Raw genomic sequence first — 19161 nt, forward strand, 5'->3', positions numbered from 1 at the left:
ACATAGATCTGAGTTCTGGTGTTGGCACCAGGTTTACTCCTTTGGATGCAGTTTGGTCTTTCAGACAGGAAGGCTCTTTGTTTTTGACCTTGCGAAGTTAGAATGCTTCATCGGTTTCTGCCCTCCAATTCACCTTCAGGCCTTCATTGGCACGTAGCGGGGGTGATGGATTCTGCCCAGGCCGCGTCTTTGACATAGTGCTGGGGTTTTTGTTTCTGTCTGAGCTGTCTTTTCTTTCAAATACCGATTTGGGATTCATTCTCCAGTATTTGGTTATAATCTCCCGGTGTTGGGGGATTTTTATCCTAATACACCGGGGCAGTTTTGTCTAGTCTCTTCCCCGTCAGCAGGGTGAGAGTGGGGCTTGGAATTTTTGCTTTCAATTATCTTGGGGGTTTCTCTTACCAGTCAAGCATTTTGCTCTGAGGTCTGGTTTGCTAGCTTCATACCAGTCGGGACCTCTTAGTGAGTGAATTATTTGTGACTTAGTGAGTCCCTCCTGTGTAGACGGGGGGGGTTCTCGATTTGGTGGTGGCCGGAGGCCCACCACTTCTCTTGGTGGCAATTCATTCTCTGAGCATGCTCTTTCGGAACGGGTGTTACTTACGAATGTCCATTTGTTCTGTCTATTCAGAGATTATCGACTGTGGATCTGAGGAAAGCAGATTGAGTTCTCATCGGAGGTCCACTGGCCTTCGTGGCCTCAAGGATTGTTTTTCCGGTTTAGTAAGCTGTTGGCTTGGAGTTTTGAATCCTGCTGTGACAGTTAATCTGGGTTGGCCTAGCTGCTTGGCAAGTGGAAGATTGCAGATGGACCCAGTTATGGTTCCTTTCTCTGATATGTTTTCACAGGTAGTTTTTGCTATCTGTTGGTATTTGGTTCCAGAAATCATTGATCTTCCAAGTGTTGTTATTTGGCTAGGGCACTGCTTGTGGCAGGGTTGGCAGGTCTATTTCCTGCTCTTTTGGGGTTGGATTTGTCCTTCTGGAGTTGCATCAGTTTTCCTTTGTACCTTTACAGGAGGTGGTTTTTGAATTTTATTCAAGGACCTATTTTGTCTGTAGTGGTGTTTCCTCATGTTATAGTTCATGTGTTGCAACTATTACAATATATTTTCCTTCTTGGGTTCTCCCTTCTAATATGGTTATCCAAGTTTTTTTCTCCCTAGATGGTCGGCTATCCATTGTCCAAATGGGATGAGGTTCTCCTCTTTTTTTGGGGACTCTTACCTTGAAGTTTCTGTCAGACTTTATCAGAATATTCTGTTTTTTTCCTTTAGGTCGGGGGAGTGCTAGGTTTGGAAGCTGATTAACGTCCTCCTTGTTGGTGGAGGTGTGTGTTTAGCTGGCTTTAGAGGTCTGTGGTGACATCTTTGGGAGTCTCTGACATGAGTTCCTATGGTTCTGATTGTTGGACGGCTACTTGGTCCTCCTAACATCCTAACATTCTTTTTCTTTAGTTTTTGCTTCTATGAAAGCCTTCTGGAGTTGTTTGTTTGCAGACTGTGGTGCCCTCATATTGGGCCGCCTCTTATTTGTCCCTCCCGTTAGCATTCAGTGTCCTCTGTAGCTTGAGTATAATTTTCCCACAAGTAATGAATGCAGCTGTGAACTCTCCCTGTATTTAGAAGGAAAACAAATTATGACTTATCAGATAATTTTCCTTCCTTCGATACAGGGAGAGTCCACAGCTCCCGCCCGTGCTCTCTGGTGGTCGGCCCTAAATTTAAATAGTTTTTTCTTCTGGCACCTTTTTCACCCTGATATTTCTCCTACTGTTCCTTGTTCCTCGGCAGAATGACTGGGGGATGGAGGAAGTGGGGGAGGTATTTAAGACTTTGGCTGGGGTGTCTTTGCCTCCTCCTGGTGGCCAGGTTCTGTATTCCCACAAGTAATGAATGCAGCTGTGGACTCTCCCTGTATCGAAGGAAAGAAAATGATCTGCTAAGTCATAATTTGTTTTTCTCCAGGAAGGTCTGGAGAAAGGTTTGTCAGATTTCTGCATTATCTGTTTTGTTGCATAAGTGCTTGGCATATGTGCCAGACGTGCAATCTTTTTGTCAGGCCTTGTTCAGAATCATGCCTGTGTTCAGTCTGTTGCTCACCCTTGGAGCCTTAACCTTGTTCTTAAAATTCTTCAGCAGGCTCCGTTTGAGCCTTTGCATACCATATATATTAAGTTGTTATCTAGAAAGGTTTTGTTTCTTGTTGCTATTTCTTCTGCTCAGAGAACTTCGGAACTCTCAGCTTTACAGTGTGATTTGCCTTATCTTATCTTTCATGCTGATAAGGCGGTTCTCCATACTAAGTTGGGTTTTCTTCCGAAAGTGGTTTCGGATAAAAATATTAATCAGGAAATTGTTGTTCCTTCTCTATGTCCTAATCCTTCTTCTCACAAAGAACGTTTTTTGCACAACTTGGATGTAGTTCGTGCTTTAAAATTTTATTTACTGGCGACTATTTTTAGATTTTTGCCAGTCTTCTGTTCTGTTTGTTTCTCAGGGAAACATAAAGGTCTGAAAGCTTCTGCTGCTTCTCTTTCTCTATGGTTGAGAAGCATAATTTGTTTTGCTTATGAAACTGCAGCAGCCTTCTGAGAGAGTTACGACTCATTCTACTAGGGCTTTATCCTCTTCGTGGGCCTTCAAAAATGACGCTTCAGTGGAACAAATTTGCAAGGCTGCAACTTGGTCTTCTCTGCATACTTTTTCCAAATTTTAAAAATGTTATACTTTCTCTTGTAAGGTGTATCCAGTCAACGGATCATCCATTACTTGTGGGATATTCTCCTTCCCAACAGGAAGTTGCAAGAGGACACCCACAGCAGAGCTGCTATATAGCTCCTCCCCTAACTGCCATACCCAGTCATTCTCTTGCAACTCTCAACAAAGATGGAGGTAGTAAGAGGAGAGTGGTAAAATATAGTTAGTTTTTTCTTCAATCAAAAGTTTGTTATTTTCAAATAGTACCGGAGTTGTACTATTTTATCTCAGGCAGTATTTAGAAGAAGAATCTGCCTGCGTTTTTCTATGATCTTAGCAGCTTGTAACTAAGATCCACTGCTGTTCTCACATATGTCTGAGGAGTGAGGTAACTTCAGAGGGAGAATGGCGTGCAGGTTATCCTGCTATTGAGGTATGTGCAGTTTTAAGTTTTTCTAGGGACTAGAAAATGCTGCTGGTACCTGATTAATGTAAGTTAAGCCTAAAAACAGTGATTTAATAGCGACTTGTATCAGGCTTACTACCAGAGATATATACTCTGATAATATGGCAATATAAAACGTTTGCTGGCATGTTTAATCGTTTTTATATATGCTTTGGTGATAAAACTTATTGGGGCCTAGTTTTTTCCACATGGCTGGCTTGATTTGTGCCTAGAAACAGTTTCCTGAGGCTTTCCACTGTTGTAGTGGGAGGGGCCTATTTTAGCGCTTTTTTGCGCAGTTAAAATTACAGACAGAGACATTCAGCTTCCCTCAGCAGTCCCCTGCATGCTATAGGACATCTCTGAAGGGCTCTAAAGGCTTCAAAAGTCGTTTATTGAGGAAGGTAGGGCCACAGCTGTGGCAGTTGATGTGACTGTTTAAAAAACGTTTATTTAGTTTTTTATCCTTTTTTTGCATTAAGGGGTTAATCATCCATTTGCAAGTGGGTGCAATGCTCTGCTAACCTATTACATACACTGTAAAAATTTTGTTTGATTTACTGCCTTTTTTCACTGTTTTTCAAATTTTGACAAAATTTGTTTCTCTTAAAGGCACAGTACCGTTTTTTATATTTGCTTGTTAACTTGATTTAAAGTGTTTTCCAAGCTTGCTAGTCTCATTGCTAGTCTGTACAAACATGTCTGACATAGAGGAAACTCCTTGTTCATTATGTTTAAAAGCCATGGTGGAACCCCATATGAGAATGTGTACTAAATGTATTGATTTCACTTTAAACAATAAAGATCAGCTTTTGTCTTTAAAAAATTTATCACCAGAGGATTCTGATGAGGGGGAAGTTATGCCGGCTAACTCTCCCCACGTGTCAGACCCTTTGACTCACGCTCAAATGGCGCCAAGTACATCAAGGACGCCCATAGCGATTACTTTACAAGACATGGCGGCAGTCATGGATAATACACTGTCAGCGGTATTAGCCAGACTGCCTGAATTTAGAGGAAAGCGTGATAGCTCTGGTGTTAGGCGTAATACAGAGCATACAGACGCTTTAAGAGCCATGTCTGATACTGCCTCACAATATGCAGAAGCTGAGGAAGGAGAGCTTCAGTCTGTGGGTGATATCTCTGACTCAGGGAAACCTGATTCTGATATTTCTACTTTTAAATTTAAGCTTGAGAACCTCCGTGTTTTGCTTAGGGAGGTTTTAGCTGCTCTGAATGACTGTGACACAATTGCAGTGCCAGAGAAATTGTGTAGACTGGATAAATACTTTGCAGTGCCGGTGTGTACTGAGGTTTTTCCAATACCTAAAAGGTTTACAGAAATTATTAATAAAGAGTGGGATAGACCCGGTGTGCCGTTTCCCCCCCTCCTATTTTTAGAAAAATGTTTCCCATAGACGCCACCACACGGGACTTATGGCAGACGGTCCCTAAGGTGGAGGGAGCAGTTTCTACTTTAGCAAAGCGTACTACTATCCCTGTCGAGGACAGTTGTGCTTTTTCAGATCCTATGAATAAAAATTTAGAGGGTTACCTTAAGAAAATGTTTATTCAACAAGGTTTTATCCTACAGCCCCTTGCATGCATTGCTCCTGTCACTGCTGCTGCGGCGTTCTGGTTTGAGTCTCTGGAAGAGGCTTTACAGACAACGACTCCATTGGAGGACATACTTAACAAGCTTAGAGCACTTAAGCTAGCTAATTCTTTTGTTTCTGATGCCATTGTTCATTTGACTAAACTAACAGCTAAGAATTCTGGATTTGCCATCCAGGCGCGTAGGGCGCTATGGCTTAAATCTTGGTCAGCTGACGTGACTTCAAAGTCTAAACTACTTAACATTCCCTTCAAGGGGCAGACCCTATTCGGGCCTGGTTTGAAGGAAATTATTGCTGACATTACTGGAGGTAAAGGTCATGCCCTTCCTCAGGACAGGTCCAAATCAAGGGCCAAACAGTCTAATTTTCGTGCCTTTCGAAACTTCAAGGCAGGTGCAGCATCAACTTTCTCTGCTACAAAACAAGAGGGAACTTTTGCTCAATCCAAGACGGCCTGGAAACCTAACCAGTCCTGGAACAAAGGCAAGCAGGCCAAAAAGCCTGCTGCTGCCTCTAAGACAGCATGAAGGAATGGCCCCCTATCCGGTAACGGATCTAGTAGGGGGCAGACTTTCTCTCTTCGCCCAGGCTTGGGCAAGAGATGTTCAGGATCCCTGGGCGTTGGAGATTATATCTCAGGGGTATCTTCTGGACTTCAAGGCTTCTCCTCCACAAGGGAGATTTCACCTTTCACGATTATCTGTCAACCAGATAAAGAAAGAGGCATTCTTACACTGTGTGCAAGACCTCCTAGTTATGGGAGTGATCCATCCAGTTCCAAAGGAGGAACAGGGACAGGGATTTTACTCAGATCTGTTTGTGGTTCCCAAAAAAGAGGGAACCTTCAGACCAATCTTGGATCTAAAGATCTTAAACAAATTCCTCAGAGTTCCATCATTCAAAATGGAAACTATTCAGACCATCCTACCTATGATCCAGGAGGGTCAATATATGACTACAGTGGATCTAAAGGATGCTTACCTTCACATTCCGATACACAAAGATCATCATCGGTTCCTAAGGTTTGCCTTTCTGGACAGGCATTACCAGTTTGTGGCTCTTCCCTTCGGGTTAGCTACAGCCCCAAGAATTTTTACAAAGGTTCTGGGGTTGCTTCTGGCGGTCCTAAGGCCGCGGGGCATAGCAGTGGCCCCTTATCTAGACGACATCCTGATACAGGCGTCAAATTTCCAAATTGCCAAGTCCCATACATACATAGTTCTGGCATTTCTGAGGTCGCACTGGTGGAAAGTGAACGAGGAAAAGAGTTCTCTGTCCCCACTCACAAGAGTCTCCTTCCTAGGGACTCTGATAGATTCTGTAGAAATTAAAATTTACCTGATGGAGTCCAGGTTATCAAAACTTCTAAATTCTTGGCGTGTTCTCCATTCTATTCCGCGCCCTTCGGTGGCTCAGTGCATGGAGGTAATCGTCTTAATGGTAGCGGCAATGGACATAGTTCTGTTTGCACGCCTACATCTCAGACCGCTGCAAATATGCATGCTCAGTCAGTGGAATGGGGATTACACAGATTTGTCCCCTCTACTAAATCTGGATCAAGAGACCAGAGATTCTCTTCTCTGGTGGCTATCTCGGGTCCATCTGTCCAAAGGTATGACCTTTCGCAGGCCAGATTGGACAATTGTAACGACAGATGCCAGCCTTCTAGTTTGGGGTGCAGTCTGGAACTCCCTGAAGGCTCAGGGATCGTGGACTCAGGAGGAGAAATTTCTCCCAATAAATATTCTGGAATTGAGGGCAATATTCAATGCTCTTCTAGCTTGGCCTCAGTTAACAACCCTGAGGTTCATCAGATTTCAGTCGGACAACATCACGACTGTGGCTTACATCAACCATCAAGGGGGAACAAGGAGTTCCTTAGCGATGTTAGAAGTCTCCAAAATAATTCGCTGGGCAGAGAAACACTCTTGCCACCTATCAGCGATCCATATCCTAGGTGTAGAGAACTGGGAGGCGGATTTTCTAAGTCGTCAGACTTTTCGTCCGGGGGAGTGGGAACTCCATCCGGAGGTGTTTGCTCAATTGATTCATCGTTGGGGCAAACCAGAACTGGATCTCATGGCGTCTCGCCAGAACGCCAAGCTTCCTTATTACAGATCCAGGTCCAGGGACCCGGAAGCGACGCTGATAGATGCTCTAGCAGCGCCTTGGTCTTTCAACCTGGCTTACGTGTTTCCACCGTTTCCTCTGCTCCCTCGACTGATTGCCAAAATCAAGCAGGAGAGAGCATCAGTGATTTTGATAGCGCCTGCGTGGCCACGCAGGACCTGGTATGCAGACCTAGTGGACATGTCATCCTTTCCCCCTTGGACTCTGCCTTTGAGACGAGACCTTCTACTTCAAGGTCCTTTCAATCATCCAAATCTAATTTCTCTGAGACTGACTGCATGGAGATTGAACGCTTGATTTTATCAAAGCGTGGCTTCTCCGAGTCTGTCATTGATACCTTAATACAGGCACGAAAGCCTGTTACCAAGAAAATCTACCATAAGATATGGCGTAAATATCTTTATTGGTGTGAATCCAAGGGCTACTCATGGAGTAAGGTCAGGATTCCCAGGATATTATCTTTTCTCCAAGAGGGTTTGGAGAAAGCATTATCAGCTAGTTCTTTGAACGGACAGATCTCTGCACTGTCCTTTTGCACAAGCGTCTGGCGGATGTTCCAGACGTTCAGGCGTTTTGTCAGGCGTTGGTTAGAATCAAGCCTGTGTTTAAACCTGTTGCTCCCCCATGGAGCTTAAATTTGGTTCTTAAAGTTCTTCAAGGGGTTCCGTTTGAACCTCTTCATTCCATAGATATCAAGCTTTTATCTTGGAAAGTTATTTTTTTGATGGCTATTTCCTCGGCTCGTAGAGTCTCTGAGTTATCTGCTTTACAATGTGATTCTCCTTATCTGATCTTCCATGCAGATAAGGTAGTTCTGCGTACCAAACCTGGGTTTTTGCCTAAGGTGGTATCTACTAAGAATATCAATCAAGAGATTGTTGTTCCATCATTGTGTCCTAATCCTTCTTCAAAGAAGGAACGTCTATTACACAATCTGGACGTGGTTCGTGCTTTAAAGTTTTACTTACAAGCTACTAAAGATTTTCGTCAAACATCTGCTTTGTTTGTTTACTCTGGACAGAGAAGAGGTCAAAAGGCTTCGGCAACCTCTCTTTCTTTTTGGCTAAGAAGCATAATCCGCTTAGCCTATGAGACTGCTGGACAGCAGCCTCCCGAAAGGATTACAGCTCATTCTACTAGAGCTGTGGCTTCCACTTGGGCCTTTAAAAATGAGGCTTCTGTTGAACAGATTTGCAAGGCGGCGACTTGGTCTTCGCTTCATACTTTTTCAAAATTCTACAAATTTGATACTTTTGCTTCTTCGGAGGCTATTTTTGGGAGAAAGGTTTTACAGGCAGTGGTACCTTCCGTTTAAGTACCTGCCTTGTCCCTCCCTTCATCCGTGTACTTTAGCTTTGGTATTGGTATCCCACAAGTAATGGATGATACGTGGACTGGATACACCTTACAAGAGAAAACACAATTTATGCTTACCTGATAAATGTATTTCTCTTGTGGTGTATCCAGTCCACGGCCCGCCCTGTCATTTTAAGGCAGGTAATTTTTATTTTAAACTACAGTCGCCACTGCACCCTATAGTTTCTCCTTTCTCTTGCTTGTCTTCGGTTGAATGACTGGATATGGCAGTTAGGGGAGGAGCTATATAGCAGCTCTGCTGTGGGTGTCCTCTTGCAACTTCCTGTTGGGAAGGAGAATATCCCACAAAGAATGGATGATCCGTGGACTGGATACACCACAAGAGAAATAAATTTATCAGGTAAGCATAAATTGTGTTTTTGCCTCGGCTGAGGCTTCTTTTGGGAGAAAGGTTCTTCAAGCGGTGGTAATCAACAAAGTGGAGCAAAGAAATAAGAGCGCTGGGAAGCCAATACCAAATAGAGGGAAATAAATATCTATTATACACAAATTACTTTATAAAATAATTTTATTAGTTTATTTACTGTTATAAAATGAAACAAAATATCATGATCCCATAAAATACAATGCGTGATAGGTGCTATTTCACACCAATGTACAAATTCATTATCGCCTATTCGATTACTCGCACCCAGTTTTATTACTAAGCACTCACACTAAGCTTCACGGTCAAGCACAAACAGTGTGTGTCAAACACATACTGACAATATTCTGAGGCACAGGAAATACCAAAAATAGAAAACTCTCTGACCATTATAAAATTAACACTGTATACATTGTATTTTATAAAAGAAATAAACTAACAAAATTATAAAGTAATTTGTGTATAATAGATATTTATTTCCCTGCATTTGGTATTAGCTTCCCAGCGCTCTTATTTCTTTGCTCCACTTTCTTGATTACCACATTGGAAGCACAGAGGAAGCTTCTCTAGATCTAAGTGCCTATACCACAACAGCGCTGAGCATATATCTCTTCCAATAAAATCTTCAAGCGGTGGTGCCTTCTGTTTAGGTCTACCTGTCTTGTCCCTCCCTGTTCATCTGTGTCCTCTAGCTTGGGTATTGATTCCCACTAGTAATCAATGAGCCCGTGGACTCACCATATCTTAGAAAAGAAAATAAGATTTATGCTTGCTTTACCTATATTCTTTTCGGATATGGTGAGTCCATGGCCCCATCCTTCTTATTTAAGAGAGTTATTTTTTACTAACATCAGGCACCTCTACACCTTGTGTTAAAGGGACAGTCAAGTTAAAAAAAAACTTTCATGTTTCAAATAGGACATGTAATTTTAAACAACTTTCCAATTTACTTTTATCACCAATTTTGCTTTGTTCCCTTGGTATTCTTAGTTGAAAGCTAAACCTAGGAGGTTCTTATGCTAATTTCTTAGACCTTGAAGGCCGCCTCTAGTCTAAATGCATTTTGATAGTTTTTCACCACTAGAGGGCATTAGTTCACGTGTTTCATATAGATAACATTAAAGGGACACTGAACCCAAATTTTTTATTTCGTGATTCAGATAGAGCATGAAATTTTAAGCAACTTTCTAATTTACTCCTATTATCAAATTTTCTTTATTCTCTTGGTATCTTTATTTGAAATGCAAGAATGTAAGTTTAGATGCCGGCCCATTTTTGGTGAACAACCTGGGTTGTCCTTGCTGATTGGTGGATAAATTCATCCACCAATAAACAAGTGCTGTCCAGAGATCTGAACCAAGAAAAAAGCTTAGATGCCTTATTTTTCAAATAAAGAAAGCAAGAGAACAAATAAAAAATGATAATATGAGTGAATTAGAAAGCTGCTTAAAATTATATGCTCTATCTGAATCACGAAAGAAAAAAAATTGGGTTCGGTGTCCCTTTAAGCTCATGTACGTGAATTTACCATGGAGACAGCTCCGATTGTTAAAATGCAAGTCTATCAAAAGAACTGAAATAAAGGGGTAGTCTGCTGAGGCTTAGATACAAAGTAATTACAGAGGTAAAACGTGTATAATTATAATACTGCAAAACTGGGGAATTGATAATTAAGGGAAAATCTATCTTTTAAGACAACAAAAATTCTGGTGTTGACTGTCCCTTTAACAGCTTTTGCTGTGGTGCTCTTTGCCTCCTCCTGCAGGCCAGGAGTGGTATTCCCAACAGTTTTATGAACCCGTGGACTCACCATATCCGAAAAGAAATGGATTTATTAGGTAAGCATAAATCTTATTTTTGACTTAAGCGTCCCTTTAACTGTTATGCAAAATATTTCTGTAATTCTCTATCCAACAATTTTCCTAATTGTTTCTGTAATTATTCTCAACAACTCTTCTCTGAATTACCCGATATGCAAATGCAATTTTAGACAAACCTTTATACCAGTAACCGCCAACTTCCTAAAACATGGGGGTGCAGATCAATATTTTAAAAGCTTTAAATGGACAGTAAATTTCTTGAGATTTTTATATAAAATGTTATGCATAAAGAAACAACTTTGCAATATATTTTTATTGTTTATTTTGCCCCCTATTCATGTAATTAAGCTCTGTGGGAAAATAGAGCACTTTCTAACTCTCAAACCTTGAAATAAACCTTGCTGACTTCTCAAGGCTAAACCTGCTACATATATTTCCCTAATTACATATTGCATTTATTTTCCTACAAATATTTCCCTTATTGGCTTTAACTGATAACAAATGCAAAATAATGGATTGTATACTAAATTGATCAGAGTAGTTAGCCTTGTTGTCTGCAGACTAAAGCCCAGATTGGCTCTTCTAAATGAAGCAAATCTCGGGTTTAGTTTGTTATTGAATAATAACTACAGTAAAAATATTTATTTTAAAACGTTAAAAGGATATGAACTCCCCCAAAATATTGTATGTTTGATAGAGCATACCATTTTCAAAAAAGTTTCCAATTTACTTCTATTTTTACATTTAGTTCCCATGTTATTCTTTGTTAAAGAGATACCTTGGTAAGGTGTCTGGTGCCCTACATGCCATCTAGTGCTCTTGCAAATGGATAACATTGTAGCAAAACTGCTGCCATATAGTGCTCTAGTTCCTGCTTTTCAACAAAAGATACTAAGTAAATGAAGAAAAAATTATAATAGAAATAAATTAGAAAGTTCTTTAAAATTGCATTCTCTATCTGAATCATAAAAAAAATTGCGTTTTTTATCCCTTTAAGACTTGACTGATATGTCATTCTATAGCTACACAACAGAAATGTCTTGTAATTACAAGGTTTCCTGTCCATTTAAGGGCCACACAGATCCAGAGGCAGATAATGTTTCAGAGTGACCTCTGTGTTCTGTTCTTCTATCCAGAGGGCTTTTTTGAGTTGTGGTCACACATTTCTAATCTTGTTTTTCCCTTGGACCACAAACACTATGGCACAAATAGTCAGTTTGGCTTTTTACAATTACAAATGAAAAGGGTGCTCTACAGCAGACAGTTTAAATTTAAAAGGATATACCACTAAATCATAATATTGCATATAGTATAAAATATTTAATAAGAACAATATATAAAATTAAATAGCAAGAGCAATATACTCAAAAATGAATCAGGCACGTCTCCCTTAAGTTCGCTAGCATAAAATTCCAAAGAGTTAAAAATACCACCTTATCCAAAGATAAGTCTTTATCAAAAGATATTTCAGACACGACAACTGAATTTGCCAAAAACTTAATTGCACAGTTCCAGTGTATCACTGTTTCACTGTTCCAATAATTTTCAACCAGGGGCGCGATCCGATATAGATCGTAGTTTGCGGCGCAAGCGAGGGAACCCCCACCGCCCGTAGTTTCAGCTCGCAACTCGAGCTATCCTATATACGGCGCCGTCAGATGCTAAAGTGCCGTAAGTCTGACAAACCAGCGATGTCCAGAAATCTGCGCAAGTACAAATTTCTGGAGTCGCCAGTGACTTACAGCACTTTAGAAACTGCCTGCGCCTACAAAACCTGACTGTTATAAAATCACCCGTACTGTCTAACATGCCTCCCAAACATAGCCCGACACGTCTAACCCTCTCTCCGCTATCCCCTCTCACTATCCTAACAATAAAAAATGTATTAACCCCTAAACCGCCGCCCCCGGACCCCGCCGCCACCTAATAAAGTTATTAACCCCTAAACCGCCGCTCCCGGACCCCGCCGCCAGCTATATTAAATCTATAACCCCCTAATGTGAGCCCCTACCCCGCCGCCATCTACCTTACCTACCCCTAAAGTGAGCCCCTTACACCGCCGCCATCTACCTTACCTACCCCCTAAAGTGAGCTCCTACCCCGCCGCCATCTATTTTAAAATTATTAACCCCTAATTTAATCCCCCTACTCCGCCGCCACCTATATTAAACACATTAACCCCTAATCTAATCCCCCTACACCGCCGCCACCTATATTAAACACATTAACACCTAATCTAATCCCCCTACACAGCCGCCAGCTATATTAACTATATTAACCCTAATTATATTAGGGTTAATATAGTTAATATAGTTATTATATTATATATATTAACTATATTAACCCTAATTATATTATGGTTAATATAGTTAATATCGTTATTATATTATATATATATTAAGTATAATAACCCTATCTAACTCTAACATCCCTAACTAAATTCTTATTAAAATAAATCTAATTAATATTAATATTATTAATTAAAATATTCCTATTTAAATCTAAATACTTACCTATAAAATAAACCCTAAGATAGCTACAATGTAATTAATAATTACATTGTAGCTATTTTAGGGTTTATATTTATTTTACAGGTAACTTGGTATTTATTTTAACTAGGTACAATAGCTGTTAAATAGTTAATAACTATTTAATAGCTACCTAGTTAAAATAATTACCAATTTACCTGTAAAATAAATCCTAACCTAAGTTACAAATACACCTAACACTACACTATCAATAAATTAAATAAACTACAAATATCTAAACTAAAATACAATTAAATAAACTAAACTAAATTACAAAAAAACAAAACCCTAAATTACAAAAAATAAAAAAGATTACAAGATTTTTAAGCTAATTACACCTATTCTAAGCCCCCTAATAAAATAATAAAAACCCCCACAATAAAAATATTTCCCTACCCTATTCTAAATTAAAAAAGGTAACAGCTCTTTTACCTTACCAGCCCTTAAAAGGGCCTTTTGCGGGGCATGCCCCAAAGAAAACAGCTCTTTTGCCTGTAAAAAAAAACACAATACCACCCCCCAACATTACAACCCACCACCCACATACCCCTATTCTAAACCCACCCAACCCCCCCTTAAAAAAACCTAACACTACCCCCCTGAAGATCTCCCTACCTTGTATTCACCCAGCCGGGCAGAACTCTTCATCCGATCCAGGCGATGTCTTCAATCAAGTGGCAGAGAAGTCTTCTTCCATCCGGGCGATGTCTTCAAGCAAGCGGCAGAGAAGTCTTCTTCCATCCGGGTGATGTCTTCAAGCAAGCGGCAGAGAAGTCTTCTTCCATCCGCCGATGTCTTCAAGCAAAGCAGCATCTTCAATCTTCTTTCTTCGCTCCTCTGCCGCGGAGCATCCATCCGGCACGACGAGTGAACGAGGAATGAGGTACCTTTAAATGACGTCATCCAAGATGGCGTCCGTCGAATTCCGATTGGCTGATAGGATTCTATCAGCCAATCGGAATTAAGGTAGAAAAATCTGATTGGCGGATTGAATCAGCCAATCAGATTCAAGTTCAATCCGATTGGCTGAACCAATCATTCCTCGTTCAGTCGTCGTGCCGGATGGATGCTCCGCGTCGGAGGAGCGAAGAAAGAAGATTGAAGATGCCGCTTTGCTTGAAGACATCGCCGGATGGAAGAAGACTTCTCTGCCGCTTGCTTGAAGACATCGCCGGGATGAAGGCTTCTTCTTTGCCGCTTGATTGAAGACATCTCCCGGATGGAAGAAGACTTCTCTGCCGCTTGATTGAAAACATCGCCCGGAGCAGATGAAGAGTTCTGCCCGGCTGGGTGAATACAAGGTAGGGAGATCTTCAGGGGGGTAGTGTTAGGTTTTTTTTATGGGGGGTTTGGGTGGGTTAGGTTTTATTTAGCAGTTTGCGGTTGACAGGTAGATAGACATTGCGCATGCTTTAGGTGTTAGGTTTTATTTGGCAGGTAGTTTAGGGAGTTACGGGGCTCCGATAGACAGTGTAAGGCTTACTAGGGCTGCATTTTGTGGCGAGGTGAAAATGGAGTAAGATTTCTACATTTTCGCCACGTAAGTCCTTACGCTGTATTTTGGATACCAAACTGCGTGGGTTTGGTATACCTGCCTATGGCCCAAAAAACTGCGGGCGAAGGCAGAAATATACAAGCGTAACTTCTAGGTTACGCCATATATAGGATACCAAACCCGCGCAAAATTCGGCGTCGCCGGCTTTTGCGGGATAAAAACCGCTTCAACGTTACCTCACCACAGTATGTGATATACCACGCCAAGACTGCAAACCCTCCTTGGAAGGAAAAAACGAGCAGCTTCTCACAGCATTTTTGCTCTTTGAGTAGGGATCTCCTGCTGCTCCTTTTGAGTCACCTGCATGTGTGTTTGGTAATGTGGTAATTGATCCAAAATCGCTCTTTCAGTTTAAGGGGCATATTTATCAATGTGCGAGCGGACATGATACGAAGTAGTGTATCATGTCCACTGTACATCGATAAATGCCGACAGCATTCGCTGTTGGCATTTATCATTGCACCAGCAGTTCTTGTGAACTGATGGTGCAATGCTGCCCCCTGCAGATTTGCGGCCAATCGGCCGCTAGCAGGGGGTGTCAATGAACCAGATCGTATTCGATCAGGTTGATTTTGGTCCGCGGCCTCAGAGCAGGCGGACAAGTTATGGAGCAGCGGTCTTTAGACCGCTACTTCATTACTTCTGATTCCGACGAGCCTGAAGGCTCGCAGGAAACGAGGGGCGTCAAGCATGATAAATATGCCCCTATGGCCTCTCTTTAATATCGTATATGTTACAGGCTTGATAAATAATGGCTTTCAAAGTATCACAGTGGCACTGGGGTGCCACTGTGATACTTTGAAAGCCATATTTTATCAAGCCTGTGACATACGATATTGATAAAGAAGCCTTAAACTGAAAGAGTGACTTTAGACCAATCAGAGGACATCTACAGGTCAGATGGTCGACCGCATTACCAATCACACATGCAGGTGACTCAAACGGAGCAGCAGGAAATCCCTACTCTAAGAGCAAAAACGTGGGGGAGGAGCTGCTCGTTTTTTCTTTCCAAGGAGGGTTTGCAGTCTTGGCGTGGTATATCACATACCGTGGTGAGGTAACGTTGAAGCGGTTTTTATTTCCCAGTTTTAGCTGATGCGGCTCTGTTCTCAAAATCCAGTATACAGCTGGTTGGAAATTATTGGGAAACAGTGATACACTGGAACCGTGCGTTAAATTTTTTGGCAAATTCAGTTGTAGTGTCTGAAATATCCTTTGATAAAGACTTATCTGGATAAGATGGCTTTTTAACTCTTTGGATAAGGTGGTATTTTTAACTCTTTGGAATTTTATGCTAGCGAACTTAAGGGAGACGTCCTTGATTCATTTTGCTGTTGCTATTTAATTTTATATATTGTTCTTATTAAATATTTTATACTATATGCAATATTGTGATTTAGTGGTATATCCTTTTAAATTTAAACTGTCTGCTGTACAGCGTCCTTTTTATTTGTAATTGTATTTTTCTTGTTTCATGTTTTAAGCTTGTGAGGAGCTTACTAGAAAAGAGGCCAAGACACCCCCTGCACCTTCCCTTTTCTTTAAAACCCAGTTTGGCTTTTTCCCTGGGGGCACAAAAGCTAGTGCAAAGGGTCACATGTAGCCTTCAGGCTCCTTTACAACTCACCAGTTTGGTTAGAGATTTCTTCTCTTGAACATAAGACACAATCATAACAGCAAGATTTCCTCCCTTCCTGGATCACCTTTCTGTAACCTTTTGGACAGCTGTCAGTGCAGACTGACTGGGGTGGAACCTGTGGGGTGACATACAATGAATTGCACCAGTTTATTAATATATTTAAAAAAAGGGCTATGCTATTGTTAATATGCAGCCATAAAATTAATAAACCACAACATCAGCTGCTCCGCTCTGCAAGTCTCTACACTGGCTCCCCATACACTCCAGAATACAATTTAAAGGGATACTAAACCCAATTTCCATCTAAAGGGGAGGAGAGTCCACGGCTTCATTCATTACTGTTGGGAATTATGAACCTGGCCACCAGGAGGAGGCATAGACACCGTAGCTAAAGGCTTAAATACTCCCCCTACTTCCCTCATCCCCCAGTCATTCTTTGCCACAGGAGGACGGCAGAGAAGTGCCAAAGATCGGAGTAGTCTTTTATGGAGGGTAGTACTCTTCGCATTGGGACTAGAGTTTTAAGTAGTCCTGTCAGCCTCTCAGTGAGAGCCTGGGCGAAAGTAAGAGTCCGGAGATGCAGGGAGAGTGTTTGTGCGAAACCATCCCGACTCAGATTAACAGCTCCACAAGCAATCAGTGTTGATGAGTTTCGCTGCCTGCTTTTTCACTCAAGTCCATGTCAAGAGCGAGGCTACTAAACTGTCACACTTAAAGGGCCGTGTTCCTGTTCCACAGCGTAGATTCTGTTAAGATTGTTTAATTTTTTGTTACATAAATGATAACATGGAAGACAGACAGGGTCTAGAGCTGCAACAACTAATCGGCATAATTGATAATAATCGATTTAGGAAAATAGTTGTCAACAAATCTCATAATCAATTAGTTGGTTTGCAATTAGTTGGTCTGTGCACAGCACCAGCTGCTTTACCCCAATGAGCTCCTGCACATGGTATTGTGTTTTATGGTTATGCCCTTAGCTTAAAGGACGTCTACAGATATTTTACTTTTCACTTTTTTAGGACAGTATAAGTTTCTTTTTAATTTTACAACTACTCCTGTCTTATGTGCAACACATAAATAAAATAGGAGTCATAATTTTCATTGTTTATATAAAACAAGGTGATTTGGGACTGTGCTTTGCATGATATATTGCAGAGCTTGTTATTTATACCTAGCCTTAGATTGATGGCATTTGTTATATGAATTGATGTCACTATTATCTGTTTGCACAATTTTTAGCAGATTGCTTGCTATTGCTGATTATATGTACTGTATAGATAAATGTGTAAGGCTGGGGTCCTTTTACTGATGTATAGTCTTTAGCCCTTTTGACTTTTTTTCTTTCTATTTTTAATTGTACCAAATTCAACCTCTAATAATATATCTGTTAGTTTAACAGTGGACTAGATATTTTTCTCCCTAACCTTATAGATGGTTATTTACCACTGCATATAGATATTCAAGATATTTTTATGTTAAAGTGAAGTCCAGGCTTACTTTGTTAAGAGTCCCCTCACATTGGTGGAGAACTAAGAATGATAAATAGCACACCTTGGTGAAATTGGCAAAACCCTATTTATGCATCTCAGGCACCTCAATACCATCTGAGCGCCTCTCCTCTGCTGCAGGCAAAATAGCTTGCAAAAAAGAGAGCTGGCCTCAGCCAGGAGCGTGTGGACAGTTTGACATTTTTTTGCATTTCACTGCAAATTTTCTGAAAGAGTGAATCACAGAATGCTATAAACAGTGATAGTCTACCTATTACTTGTTCTACCTCTTTTCAAACAGTTTGTGGTTTTGTTTTGCTTAATTATTAAAATGTGTTCTGCTGCTTAAAAAATGGACCAACAGTTTTAATGTAAAGTTTTAGTCGGAAGTTTATATTTATAACACTCAGTATGTAGATCTTATTTTAAATATAGGAAAAAATGAAGTTATTTATTTATTAGTCGATTAATCGAAAAAATAATTGGCCGATTAATCAATAATCAAAATAATTGTTAGTTGCAGCCCTAGGGTCACAGTGTGACACCTTTATCTTAAAGAATCAAGGGTAATATTCCTGGAAAGGGTATAATTGAACAAGGGCGGTTTATACATTATATTGTTTATTGTGTCATTGCTGCGTTATGTGCGAGATGAGGCTCTGGCAATATGTGGAACTTTCAGGTGACTTAGGGAAGTATTGCGTGACCTTTTTTGGGCACGTTTTCTCCTTAGGCAGGGGCGGTCCTGTCAGGCATTCCATGTGACCGGGTGTGGCTATCTCTTTCTCTATTGATAAGCGGCGCAGGAGATGAAACGGTTTCTGTAGTCCAGGTTATAGGAGATGGTTAGTGCCACAGCCATTGGAGATTATAAAGGTGCCGATTTATTAAGTTAATCAAGTCCGTAATAGCAGCGCGTTGAAGGGTTCTCCCTCTTTAACTAGGTCTCATTCCTGTGTTTATTGTGAGGAGGTTCTGGTAGATCAGCCTGCTCACCTATGTTCCACATGCCTTAATAAAGTTACGACATCTAAAAGCAAACGGATGTCTAGTACTACTGAGCCGTCTACCTCTGAGGGTTCCCCGTCCCGTGAGGTGCGTTCCCTGCATCCATCTCCAATTGCGCCCCGGGGTCCAACCATTACTCCTGCTGGAGAGATTTGTTGGTCGTTGGATTTTGCTGATCAACTGCAAACGGCGGTATTGAAAGTGATCCATGCCTTACCACGTTCTGCTAAGCGTAGGGCGTATCATGGCGACCCGGCCCAGGGGTTGTCTACGCCTGTGGAAATATTAGAGTTGTTATACGATGACGAGGCCCACTCCGACTTTTCGGAGGAGGCCCCTTCTGGGTCGGAGTCTGTGTCATGTAAACCTCTGGCTCCGGAGGAGCCTGACTTTAGGTTTAGGATGGAAAATTTGCACTTTTTGCTGAAACAAGTGCTCTCTACTCTGGAAGTGCCGGAACCGAAACTTCCAGAAAAAACGGTGATTC

At 41.2% G+C, this 19161-nt stretch overlaps 1 protein-coding gene across 1 annotated transcript in view; it reads right to left on the bottom strand.

Annotated features, from left to right (window-relative positions):
• LOC128636495 (vomeronasal type-2 receptor 26-like) overlaps nt 1-19161 on the bottom strand; it is a 163506-nt gene that overhangs the window by 140042 nt on the left and 4303 nt on the right. Inside the window, exon 2 of the mRNA XM_053689504.1 lies at nt 16165-16291. Coding sequence (XP_053545479.1) covers nt 16165-16291 — 127 coding nt within the window. The remainder of the gene's footprint in view (nt 1-16164; nt 16292-19161) is intronic.

The sequence above is a fragment of the Bombina bombina genome, chromosome 7 (assembly GCF_027579735.1).
Source record: "Bombina bombina isolate aBomBom1 chromosome 7, aBomBom1.pri, whole genome shotgun sequence".
NCBI classification, from domain to species: Eukaryota; Metazoa; Chordata; class Amphibia; order Anura; family Bombinatoridae; genus Bombina; species Bombina bombina.